The sequence below is a fragment of the Colletes latitarsis genome, chromosome 7 (genome assembly GCF_051014445.1).
Source record: "Colletes latitarsis isolate SP2378_abdomen chromosome 7, iyColLati1, whole genome shotgun sequence".
In the NCBI taxonomy this organism is placed as follows: Eukaryota; Metazoa; Arthropoda; class Insecta; order Hymenoptera; family Colletidae; genus Colletes; species Colletes latitarsis.
Window position 1 is genome coordinate 17713472 of NC_135140.1, and position 11139 is coordinate 17724610.

The window sequence follows — 11139 nt, forward strand, 5'->3', positions numbered from 1 at the left end:
CGATTTTAAGAACAAACTCTGTCTCTACAAAGCATATAAACAAATCGTGGATTGCATAAATATCTATGGTTTAACCGTTTACGATTGTATCAAACGGATTACTTACATTAAGGCACAATATTGTTACGAGTTATCGAAAATCAGTGCAGCAATATCTTGCGAGAAAATTTATAAACCTAAAGCAAGTTGGTTTCCAATAATGCACGAAATACTTTTTCCGTTTATAGAAACGTACGGTTGCACGAACAATTCTTGGAAGGTATAATAAAAAAAATATACGAGGCGTCTCGCTTTAATCTTTTCGCGCCATTATTGATAAATTCGACGATAACGAAGTGGAAAGATTAAAGAGTAAAACGTAAATCGTGCAGTTTCATAAATTTTTATTTATTTAATCGGTGTTTTGGAATTACAGATAAGCAAAAATAAAAACAACAATTTCAAAAATTATTATAGTAGCGAAAACAATGCGTATCTGAATGGAGTGAAATTATCGAAACCGCAGAGCAAAGATTGCAGTTGTCCCTATGAAAATTGTTGCTGCTGCGAACCGTAAGAGACAAAGCTTCTTATATGTATATTCCAAGCAATTTATACAAATATTAAAAAGACTGATTATCGTGTTCTTCTTTATTTAGGAAACATTGGACTCGACCAGAAAGTGATAAAGTCGTAGATTCGGTTATTACAAATTATTCGCCTTTGCATTTGCAACAAATAACCAGAGGCAATAATGGAAACACTACCAGGAAACATATTACCGCCGAACGCGAAATGCAAACCGACGTCTCCTTCTTCAAAACCGAATGCAAGACGTGTGAAACATGCGTGGAAAATAGTACAGCCCTTACAAGTGATTTGGTAAATAATAAAATTGTTAAGGCGTGGAAAATCAATTTAATATTTATCGGAAAATATTTTATAGAAAGATATCGTTCCGACGGTCGAGGAGAAAGAAAAAAGAAAGGCTCACGATGAGTTTGACATGTTTGGAAAGAGTATTGCGTTTCAGTTACGAAATATAAATTTCGGTGAATATTTAACGGTGCGTTACGCGCGTAGGGCTGAGATTATTCGAATATTACATAATTATTCAAATAATTCGTATAAACTTCAAATATCATTATCAGAGAGTCCTCATTGCACTGGTCTATACTTGGCCATTGGACAAACTTTTTAAATGGTATTTCGACCTATCGAAGTTCTCGAATATTTGAATACAGAAAAATTTTGATAAGTAATCCCAACCCTAATTGCGTGTCGCGGAAACTACTGTTAATGCAGTGCTGTTTGTTTCTAGAAGTTGCAATCAAGTTAGAAAAACGAATACAGGATCTGATTGCGCAAGAACGTCTTAATAATATAAAATTGAAATGCGTATCGCACAGTGTCCCTATGGAGTATTGTAGCTCTAGCTGTAGCGATTGTAAAGTCAAGCCCAAGGAAATGATTTGTAGCTGTGGTTTACCGGTGATAATGATCAAAACCGATCACTCTTGCGAATTCGGTCGCAAATAATAAATGCAATATACATTTTATACAATTTTCGTTAATTTATTGTAGTTCACTAGTACATGTAGAATCGTATGCAGGGTGTTCGGCCACCCCTGGGAAAAATTTTAATTGGAGATTCTAGAGGGCAAAATAAGACGAAAATTAAGAATACCAATTTGTTGATTGAGGCTTCGTTAAAAAGTTATTAACAGTTGCGCCTGTGATAGTGGTTCTCACTCAGCATGAGAGACTCAAGTTGCCCCAATCAACAAATTGCTATTCTTGATTTTCGTCTTATTTTGCCCTCTAAAATCCCCCATTAAAATTTTTCCCAGAAGTGGCCGAACACCCTAAGTAAATCAGAATACCCCTTAATTTGACAAATGAACGAAAAACTCGTTCGATGTATCGCGCGATCAAGTTCACTCGTGTTTTTCAATTAGTATCAACTTTTATGACGTAAATGCGTATAAAATTTAAAACGTGTAAAGTATCATATCCGCTATTCTCGCAAAGAACAATATCGACGTTGAAAAACATTCGAAAATGTCGTCCAAATGGAACGAAAGATTAGTGACCAATTTCTTGAAAGTATACAAGCAGTATCCGTGCTTATGGAATCCTTACCACAAGGATTATCACAATTGCAGAGAAAAGAACGAAGCGTTGCAGAAAATTCTCGATGAGTTCGGAACACTTGGCTTCACCGCAACCGACTATTTGCAACAAATCAAGATAATAAGAGAAAAGTAATGTACGACGAAAAAAACAAAACAATTATAGGTTATAATTAGATTTAATTTTATCGATGGCGGCGTATTTTGTATAATTTGTTACATAGTTGCTTCGTCGACTGGTCAGTAAAGTCGTATGATTTAAATTTGTTATAAAATGTTTTAAGGAGCACGATCGTAGTTGCCGTAATTGATAGAATTAAATAATTTGGGCAATTTTAATTTCAGTTCTTTAAAATGTTAGGATACGCTATGTAAACATTTCTTACGTCAATAGATTATTAAAACGAATGATTTTCATTGTCGTAGGTACAAGCGGGAGCAAACCCGAACGATCAAAGGATTGCAATCGCAGAGGCAATATAAATCACCGTTCCCCTGGTACAATATAGTTAACGAAATGTTAGCAAAAGTGATCGACGACGAGAAAAAAACGAGTTCCGAGATGATTTTGAAAGCCAAGCATCTGGACGCGTCTGTATTGAAATCATTGAGCAGCGACAGCGTACGAGACTCGCTGAGAAAGAAAACGAAAGCCCAAAGAATTCGTCCGTGCACAGCTGCGACTTGCGACGAGATCGTCAGGAGAAGTAAATTAACTCGTTCCGATGGAAAAAGTGATCCAATACCGGACAAAGTTAACGAAGCAGGAACGAAATACGTACCCTGTCCAAAAGCAAGGACGTTGAGAAGTATTTCCAAAGACCCAGAAGAGGATAGACTTTCGAATCACAGGCCTACGAGAGACACCGAGTCGAAAGCAACGGGTAAAGAATTTATGGAAAATTTGGTAAATATGGCCAGCATTAAAAACAATCTTTTAATTTTTCTTAATATTTAATTTTTTCTTTTTTCGCAGGATATCCGGTGACCGTTCCATACACATCGATTAATTCGACACCCGACGATATAATAGGAGGATCTAACAAAAATTACGAACCACAATTTCTGCAGTGTCCTTTATGCGGTTGGGAAGACGCAAAATATAAACAATCCGAAAGGAACACAGCGATACCTGTACAGGCGCAAAGAAATTTTATTCCCTGTTCCGATTACTATAGTGGTTATTCTCAAGGACGATATACAGCATGCACCGGCTGCGATAGAAGTATGTATACCCCTTCCACGAGAAAAAGGCACAACGTGTTCACATCCCCACTCTTGCTGCAATCCGCTGATTGGTTATTACCGATCTTCGTCGCAGTTTTCGACCAATGCAATCTTCAGCGGACTGCAACAGGAGTGGGGATGTAAACACGTGTCTTCTTGTGGAAGAACGTAAATGAACGTCTAATACATTTTTACGTTTTTGAAAAAATGTCAAGTCGAATGGATATTTAAATAGTATTCTATTTGCTAGAAACGATATCACGTTCCGATTATTCGAACAAGTACGCGGATGATTCCGGCGATTTTAAGATTCTGAGAGACCTGTTGAAACAAGCACCTATTAGATCAACCGTAAAGTCGGTGAAGGACGTTGATGTTGAAGTACAATGCGACAAAGAAGCCGAGAAAGTGATTGAAGATGGAATTTTAGTACGTGGACCCGTTCAGTCGCAAATCGTACAATTCGATCCTGCGTTAACAAATAAATTTCAAGGTGCCACCATAGAGGCGTGCACTAGGTTGGAAATCGTTCTATCGAGCTCGAAAGGAACTGAGAAACAGAATAGGTTCCCCACTCAGAGCATCTGTCAAAATACACAGGGAATCCAATGTATGAAATCGAAATCATCTACGAAAGGGACGCAATTCTCTTCTAAAATTGTTACTCCCGTGGACAAGACAAAGGAGGCAGGTGTCAACACCGTGAATTGCGTCGAACGAGAGACACAAAGCACAATTTGCGTGTCAGATAGAACGAGACGTTGCATCTCCCTTCAAACCTTGAGTCAACATTGCGTTAAAGATCCGGTCCGTACGATGGAATCAAAGGAAGTAACAGTGAATATAATAGATAAAGCATCGAAAGGGATACAGAGCACAATTTGCGTGTCGCGTGGAAATTTGGCCCGCTCTTCGTCCTTCGAAAGAGCGAAGGACACTGAAACTACACCGTTTGTCCATAAAATTCATAGCGTTGCTACTAATTGTCTTGATCGACACGTTGGTACTAACGCGCAATGTTTATCTTTGACTCGAGCCAAGTCCCATGAATCTATAACATGTTGCATTCAACATGCAGATTCGAAGGAATCACAACAATTCGAGACTCCGTGTAAACTGGACACATGCCCACGCAACATAAGCGAAATTATTAAAGATCCTACCGTAGCATTCATGTTGCAACAATTACTTTACAAGATGTTATCATCCAGGATCGAATCCAGCACCCAGAATACAAAATCATTGAAAACGTCGGACGCTCAGACTGATCGTAAGTTAATATAATTCTTAATAGATACATAGTGTTATAACTAGAAATTAAAAGCTGCATAGGTAAATCAAAATTATAGAGTCTCGTCGCTGATTTTCAATCCTTGCGGAAGTTTCAAAGACTTACGTAACAAGTATTGATTTCAGACAGACCTAAATGCAACGAGAAAAGAAATTGCAAGGTCGACGTAACCGAAATGGTAGGGAAAATTAAAGAATTCGCAACGAAGGCATTAGGGTCGAAACAGATATTTGCAGAAGCCGAGGCTCCTAGTGCTGTCGTGCATAAACCGACAATGATCGAGAAAAGTGATTTTGATCCATTGTTCGAGTCTACCGGGATTATAGAGGATAAGGTTCAACGTTTCTCCGCAGACGAAACGGGATTATTGAAAGAAGGAAATAAATTTTTAGCTGTGAACAAAGAGGTTTCGGTTCATTCAGAGAGTCGAGATATTGGGACCAGTAGGTCGTCGTCGCAATTACCTGTTTGCGATGTCGGAGTTCAATATGGTTCGCGATCGTTGGAGGATTCCGCATGTACGAACAAATATGAAATGAACGAACGAGAGAGAGTAAGCGTCGGTACTCAGAAGCGAGATCCTATATTGGTTCGATTGATAAAGTGCAACGAGAGCCAAACGATCATGAGATTTGATAAAGAGACGCTAACCTCAGTCAGCGATGTTGATCTTGGAAAAAGATACATCGACAAGCATGTAGAAACGTGTGGTCGATCAACTTGCCTGTCTTCTGCAGTTTATCGGAAATTGAAAGGATTAAACACAGAATCCGCTTATGAGAAAAAGTACAAGTATCAATTAGAAAGCGATGATCGTCAGCGATCATATAAGAATTACATATGCGATAAGAACTGCAAGGATAATAGCGATCAGGATTGGACGGACGTTACGAACATGGAGTCGTTTCGCAATCCCAATAATTCCAAAATCCCGTTATGCGTGAGGCCGCGTAAATGTACTTTCGCGAATTGCAAATAATTGGAAATCGACGATGCAATAAAGTGTTAACAAAATGAGAATATGCACATAACTTTATATTAAAATACTTTTAACCCCTTACCGTGGCATTTAGCTGGACGAAATCGGGGCCCAAAATCTTCATGAAGAGTCAGACTCGTTAAAGTACAGGAAGGGGCTAAACAATACCGGTTTTCATTTTCAGTTACATAAATTAAGGAGATGATAAAATAGACCAAGAACGTAGAAGAACAAACTTCGTTTTATTACCTGAAAATGTACAACGTTCTGACAAATGGAACATTATATGAAAATTGAACAAATTTAATTTTCGTGGTAAATTATGTTCACATTGTTGAGTCGAAGGCAAACACTTGATACATGCAAGTACGTGTGGTAAGTACCAATCATTGGCATCTAATTGTAATAAAATAGTATAAAAGAGGTCTACGTCTCCTCGTTGTTTACCTTTTTTTTTTTTACATATTTTATAATAATACCTTACGCGGGCGATTTTGATTTACGTATTTTATTATCGGAATCTTATCACTGAAATATGTATCGAAATTATGTGACGTTCAACTTCGTTAACCTGAGTATGTTTATTCATCTCTTTGTAGTAGATACCACACGATAAATTCGACGATTATTTGTCGTTGCTAGCTGTATGCCAGTATTAGGATATTTTGAACTGGCCTTAATAAGGTCTAACATGCACTTATATTATAAGAGAATTTTCATTTCCCTCTATAAACTGTCGTATCAACAACTTTTAAATTCGGTCGCTAGAACATGGAGAGGTACTTGCACTCTCGTCCATAAGTCATCGTACATTACACGAATTAACAATTATCAAATGAAATAATGGTCATAAATTATTTATTCGTTATACGTATAATTTTTACACGTTGCATATTTATTTTGATTTTATACGCGTTTTATAAAATGTTAAATAAAGTTGTAATTAAAAATGAATAAATGTAATAAAGCAAGATAATAAGGTCGCTTCAGAAAATTGGACTTGTACCTTAATTTGCATTTTCCAAGACTTATGGACGGTAGTGTGTAAAAGATATTTCCCCTAACACGAAAATCTAGTATCATACTCGCGTTAAATATAATATTTATGAAAAATAACGCATTTATAAATTAATTGTTGTCACTGAAAATGACATTAAAGATACGTTCGTTAAAAAACAAAATTGGATTATTTGCGGCGAGCGTGTGCTTAAATTACATCCTTAGTTACGTCACCAAGGTATTGTTAACAGCTATAATACTGTTGATTCGCCCAGTTGATTAACCCCTCGACGACCTAACCCATATTTCATTCGGACCCTATGTTTTTCACACGACTCCCGAGTCCGTATCGAATATGGATCTATAAAATAGATCGCGTCTGCTGTTCCTTTGTTTACAGTCCAATCCATTATAATCCAGTTGATATTACGTATTGCGTAGATTAAAATTCAAATATTTTCGTTATTCGTTATCTAATTTTGTTAAAACTTGGTACGAGTAGTCTTTATATGAGTATCAAATCAAATGATGGAACACCCCTATAGTGATTGAAATCACACTCCCCTATACGCATATCGCTCGTCGTTATTAAAATATGTATAGTAATAAATTATTGTACTTCTGATATTTAACGATTTGTCGATGATCACACTTTAACATGCGAGTATCGTACGACTAGTTTAAATTGAATCCATTCATTGCTTCCAATAGCAAATCGTTGCTAGAATTAAAATCAATTTCTTAGATGGCTTTGCGTACCTATCGAAAGGACAAGAGAAACGAAATAAATGTTTCCAAGTATTCTGTCTCGTTTTCCCCAGGTAAACTTACGTAATACGCGTGTAGTATTATTAAAAGGTGTACGTAAAAAAATATACGAACATTTTAGTCCTTCTTCTTGGCATCTGCTTTCTCGTCTTTAGCTTGGCCGCGGCCCAGCAATTTGGCTAACGAATCCCAAATTCCTCCGAGGAATAATGCGCAACAGAGATTTTCGAAAGGTACAAACGGATCGTGAATACCTAGCAAAATGGACGATAGCTGAAACAAAGTTGATGCTTAATTAATATAAGCAAATAATCCATTTCAGTCGATATTTAAAACAAGTTAAACACAAAATTTAGGGTAACAATTAGTACAAGAGAAATAATAGTACTTGAAATTGAATAAAACATTTCTGTACCTTGAAGTACACGAAGAAGATAACAATACCAAAGTAAACCAATGCATGAGGTGCTGAAATGAGATCAGTCTTTTTATCCAGGACGAAGATGATAGATGCAACCATCGATGCTTTTGTAGGGCTAGATAAACAAATTTTTATGTAAAACACCTGCTTTTCGTAAAAAAAAAAAAGGAAAAAAATCGAACTGCGCTTACAAGCTGGGTTGCATAAGTTCCATAGCTGTTGGAGTCCATACCCCTCGTATAAGACGCTCGAACAATTTTGTAAAGCCTGCACCGTTTCCTGTAAACGAACACAATTACGTTAATTTCACGATTATCATAGATATTTCTTCAGTTTTAATTTTTCCAATGCTAAAACTAACCCTTGAGTGTTCCAATTAAAATCATTATAAGATATGCATTTGGATACAGTTTCCCTGCATGAGTTACTCCATCGTACACTTTTTTACACCTATGAACAGTTAAACCAAAATAAGAAGTATAAATTTTAATAATAGGAATGATAAAATGGATAAAAAATATTTACCTATATATTTCTTTCAGAGTAGCACATACAAGTTTTACCGGTAGAAACTTGGCTACTTTGTATCCAATATCAAATGGTGTATAAAATATCACATACCTGTATAATTAACAAACTAATTTAAATTAAAGGCAAATACTTATCTATGTTTCGATGCTTTTGATTTAAGGATAGATCAAATGTATAAAATGTATTAACAAACATGTTAAAATGACTCAAACAGAATGTTTACAAGTATTATTGTAACATACTATTATCCTTGCTGCAATTAAGCATATACTGACCAAACGATGGTTGCAACTATCACTTGTGGTGTATTTTTCAGAGGTGCAAGGATCGGTTCCCCTAAAAGACCATTGCATAGCATACCGCTAGCAAATACTACCAACATTGTCGAAAGCCAACATGACAGGGGATGTTTCCGAGAAAATGCTTGAGCACCTATACGATAAAATTGTAAAATGATATAAAATTAGACAACTTTCTGGAAGTTTGAATCAGAGGTATTTTAACAAATTGGTGCAAGTTATGATTTCTGAATTTTGCTTGCTACATATGGTTCCTATATGCGAATGAGAAATTTAAATATTACAAAAAGTATTGGTGAACAAAAGTAGAAGATAAATTATTCATGATATATGGAAAAGACAACAAAATGTACAAGAAATAAAAAATGAAATTGGTGTAAATGATAATACATTTCAACTTACGTTAATTAATCTGACGCAATCGACAAATAAATACATTCTTTTTCGTTTGGGGGGAGGGTGGAAATTAATTTTTATTGAATAAATGTTAATTTTTCGTTTTGTCGATAAATGGAATATATTCCTTGTTCGACCACGGCACATATTTTGTGTAAACATTCAAATATTCGTATGTACACGAGGTTGTATAAAGATGATATTAAAAAGAAAGTTGACAGAAAAACTATCTGCAAAGTTTATGAACATTTATGATACAATGAAATATCAAGGGGTCGTGCTGTTTCAAGTAGGTCGGTTAGAATCCTCACAAGTAACACTATATTTCACAGATACGGACAAACATGACGCCAGTTTATTACAAACATGAACATGTTTTCCCAACGAGTATTAAAAAATAACCTTTCCGCTGCTGATTTAATCGGTGGTAGGAAAAGCTCCTATACTGAATTAATTTTACGATTTATCAAGTTATACTTTGAAACATAAGGGCAGAAAATTCTATAAAATTAACCACAATGATCAAAAAGTTTATATGCCTGGTGTCTTGTTTTTAACTCGAGCCTTTAAAATAATATTATTACCCGCGCTCTATTATACTCGAATGCACCAATTAAAAAGGTTAAAATCATTAACGTATACAGTAAAATATATAGAAATTTTCAAGCAATAGATCTTAAAAGTGTTTTCATATACGGTATTTAGCGATACGAGTTGTTAATAACAAAATATAAAATGTTACAGAAAGTCAATGAAACGACTCTAATTGTCGAATGATTTGTCCTTCGTGCTTCGTTGCATAAGGAAGTCATTGAAAGAGAAAAATTAGTAACTGAACGTGAAAACATCGTTTATATTATAAATTTTCTTTTCGACGAATTTCAGAAACGAATCGTCAAATGTTCATAGGCAGTAAAAAATAATAGTCGAAGCCACGGAGCAAATTTTGAATAAATCTGGCCTATCTACAAGGGTGTATACTGAAATAGATTAGCTGGGTTGTTTCAGTGAATGCCACAAAATAAGATTATTATAATTGTGCCAAAAACGATATAAGAACGAACATTCGATATCGTACGATATTCGCGTATCTCTCAGACATCGAATGTCGCGAAAGGAACAAAATTACATTGTCATTCCTCAGGAAATTTCCTCGATGTCAACAGTATTTAATTAACGTATTCGGAGACGTTTGCTGTTCGCGATACGCGATAAGGCCTAAAATTAAACGAATCTTCGATTTGCAAATAGTGTGGTGTAAAAATAGTTAAAAGCTTAGAGGCGTACGAAAATACAACCGATATATCGATAATCTGATAAAATTAAACGATTCTCGTTCCTTAAAAATGAGGGAGAGGAGACCGCGATATTTTGTCTGGTTGAGCGAAAATGGAAAAATGATATCGAATCAAAGAGATGGTAAAACGATTACTGAAACGATTAAAAACATAAAAGAAACACCGCTGTGCGTGGAGAAAATAAGGACAGGGGTTTTTAGGAGCGAAACATAATTGTAGAAAAGGTATAAGCTAGCTCTGGGCGGATTAAATTTAGAATCGGTCGGGTGGGCTTGGGCTTACCGGGTCCTAAATCTTCTCTGACGTGTAGTGCACAGAGAACACAGTGCGCGATGTCGAAGTACGGGAACATTTTCAATTTAATGACCTGATTGGCCATGTCCAGGAATGCTTCAGGATCCATTTTGATTAGATTTTACACAATTTGTGAAACACAGCGGCTTTTGTTCACGAGAAACGTGTCTTTCGGCGTTCGACGATGTTCGATTTAAAACACAGTCTCGAGCGCCCGCGAACGACGCTAGCTATGCGCCGTCTGCTAGACTTGGTCGTCTGCTAGTTATGGAACCCAGCCACCTACCATTATAATACAAAAAAAGAAACCTTATCATCGAACGAGCAAATTTTCCAACCTCTTTAAAACTCTTCTCTACAGATGTCAGTAAATGATCATATACCGCGGTGACATCGCTATCTTCTTCCTTACCGACGAAGGAGCAGCACCATCTAGTATCGAAACCACATCGGTTTCTGCAGGATGCACGTACACAGTTCAGATTGTTAAAACTAATGATTTTTTATTTCAATATAAAATAAGGT

At 36.1% G+C, this 11139-nt stretch overlaps 2 protein-coding genes across 5 annotated transcripts; one reads left to right on the plus strand and one right to left on the minus strand.

Moving 5' to 3' along the window:
- The first annotated feature begins 243 nt into the window (after positions 1 to 243).
- LOC143343915 (uncharacterized) lies at positions 244 to 5723 on the plus strand. 4 transcript variants are annotated; one of them, XM_076769300.1, is made up of 6 exons: positions 244 to 259; positions 639 to 861; positions 2538 to 2995; positions 3088 to 3336; positions 3589 to 4608; positions 4755 to 5723. In XM_076769300.1, exons 2-6 carry the CDS (start codon positions 734 to 736, stop codon positions 5606 to 5608), a joined length of 2709 nt encoding a protein of 902 aa, XP_076625415.1. In that variant the 5' UTR covers positions 244 to 259; positions 639 to 733; the 3' UTR covers positions 5609 to 5723. The 4 variants fall into 4 exon arrangements, with proteins under 4 accessions (XP_076625415.1, XP_076625414.1, XP_076625413.1 ...); XM_076769299.1 differs by lacking the exon at positions 244 to 259 and adding an exon at positions 277 to 552; XM_076769298.1 differs by lacking the exons at positions 244 to 259; positions 639 to 861 and adding an exon at positions 1815 to 2243.
- Positions 5724 to 5831: 108 nt separating this feature from the next.
- On the minus strand, positions 5832 to 10884 carry LOC143343920 (trimeric intracellular cation channel type 1B.1). The gene is made up of 8 exons (XM_076769308.1): positions 10603 to 10884; positions 8603 to 8759; positions 8322 to 8417; positions 8158 to 8246; positions 7988 to 8075; positions 7791 to 7911; positions 7490 to 7648; positions 5832 to 7366 (listed from the first exon to the last, which is right to left on the minus strand). The coding sequence occupies exons 1-7, from the start codon at positions 10721 to 10723 to the stop codon at positions 7493 to 7495; spliced, it is 828 nt and encodes a 275-aa protein (XP_076625423.1). The 5' UTR covers positions 10724 to 10884; the 3' UTR covers positions 5832 to 7366; positions 7490 to 7492.
- Positions 10885 to 11139: the final 255 nt, after the last annotated feature.

Coding starts and splice junctions, on each gene's coding strand:
- LOC143343915 (XM_076769298.1), top strand. CDS start 2,041: ATGTCGTCCAAATGGAACGAAAGATTAGTGACCAATTTCTTGAAAGTA. Junction 2,996..3,087: donor CACCGAGTCGAAAGCAACGG/GTAAAGAATTTA, acceptor CTTTTTTCGCAG/GATATCCGGTGACCGTTCCA. Junction 4,609..4,754: donor GTCGGACGCTCAGACTGATC/GTAAGTTAATAT, acceptor TATTGATTTCAG/ACAGACCTAAATGCAACGAG.
- LOC143343920 (XM_076769308.1), bottom strand. CDS start 10,723: ATGGATCCTGAAGCATTCCTGGACATGGCCAATCAGGTCATTAAATTG. Junction 8,418..8,602: donor ATAGTTGCAACCATCGTTTG/GTCAGTATATGC, acceptor TTAATTATACAG/GTATGTGATATTTTATACAC. Junction 7,649..7,790: donor TCTTCTTCGTGTACTTCAAG/GTACAGAAATGT, acceptor ACTTTGTTTCAG/CTATCGTCCATTTTGCTAGG.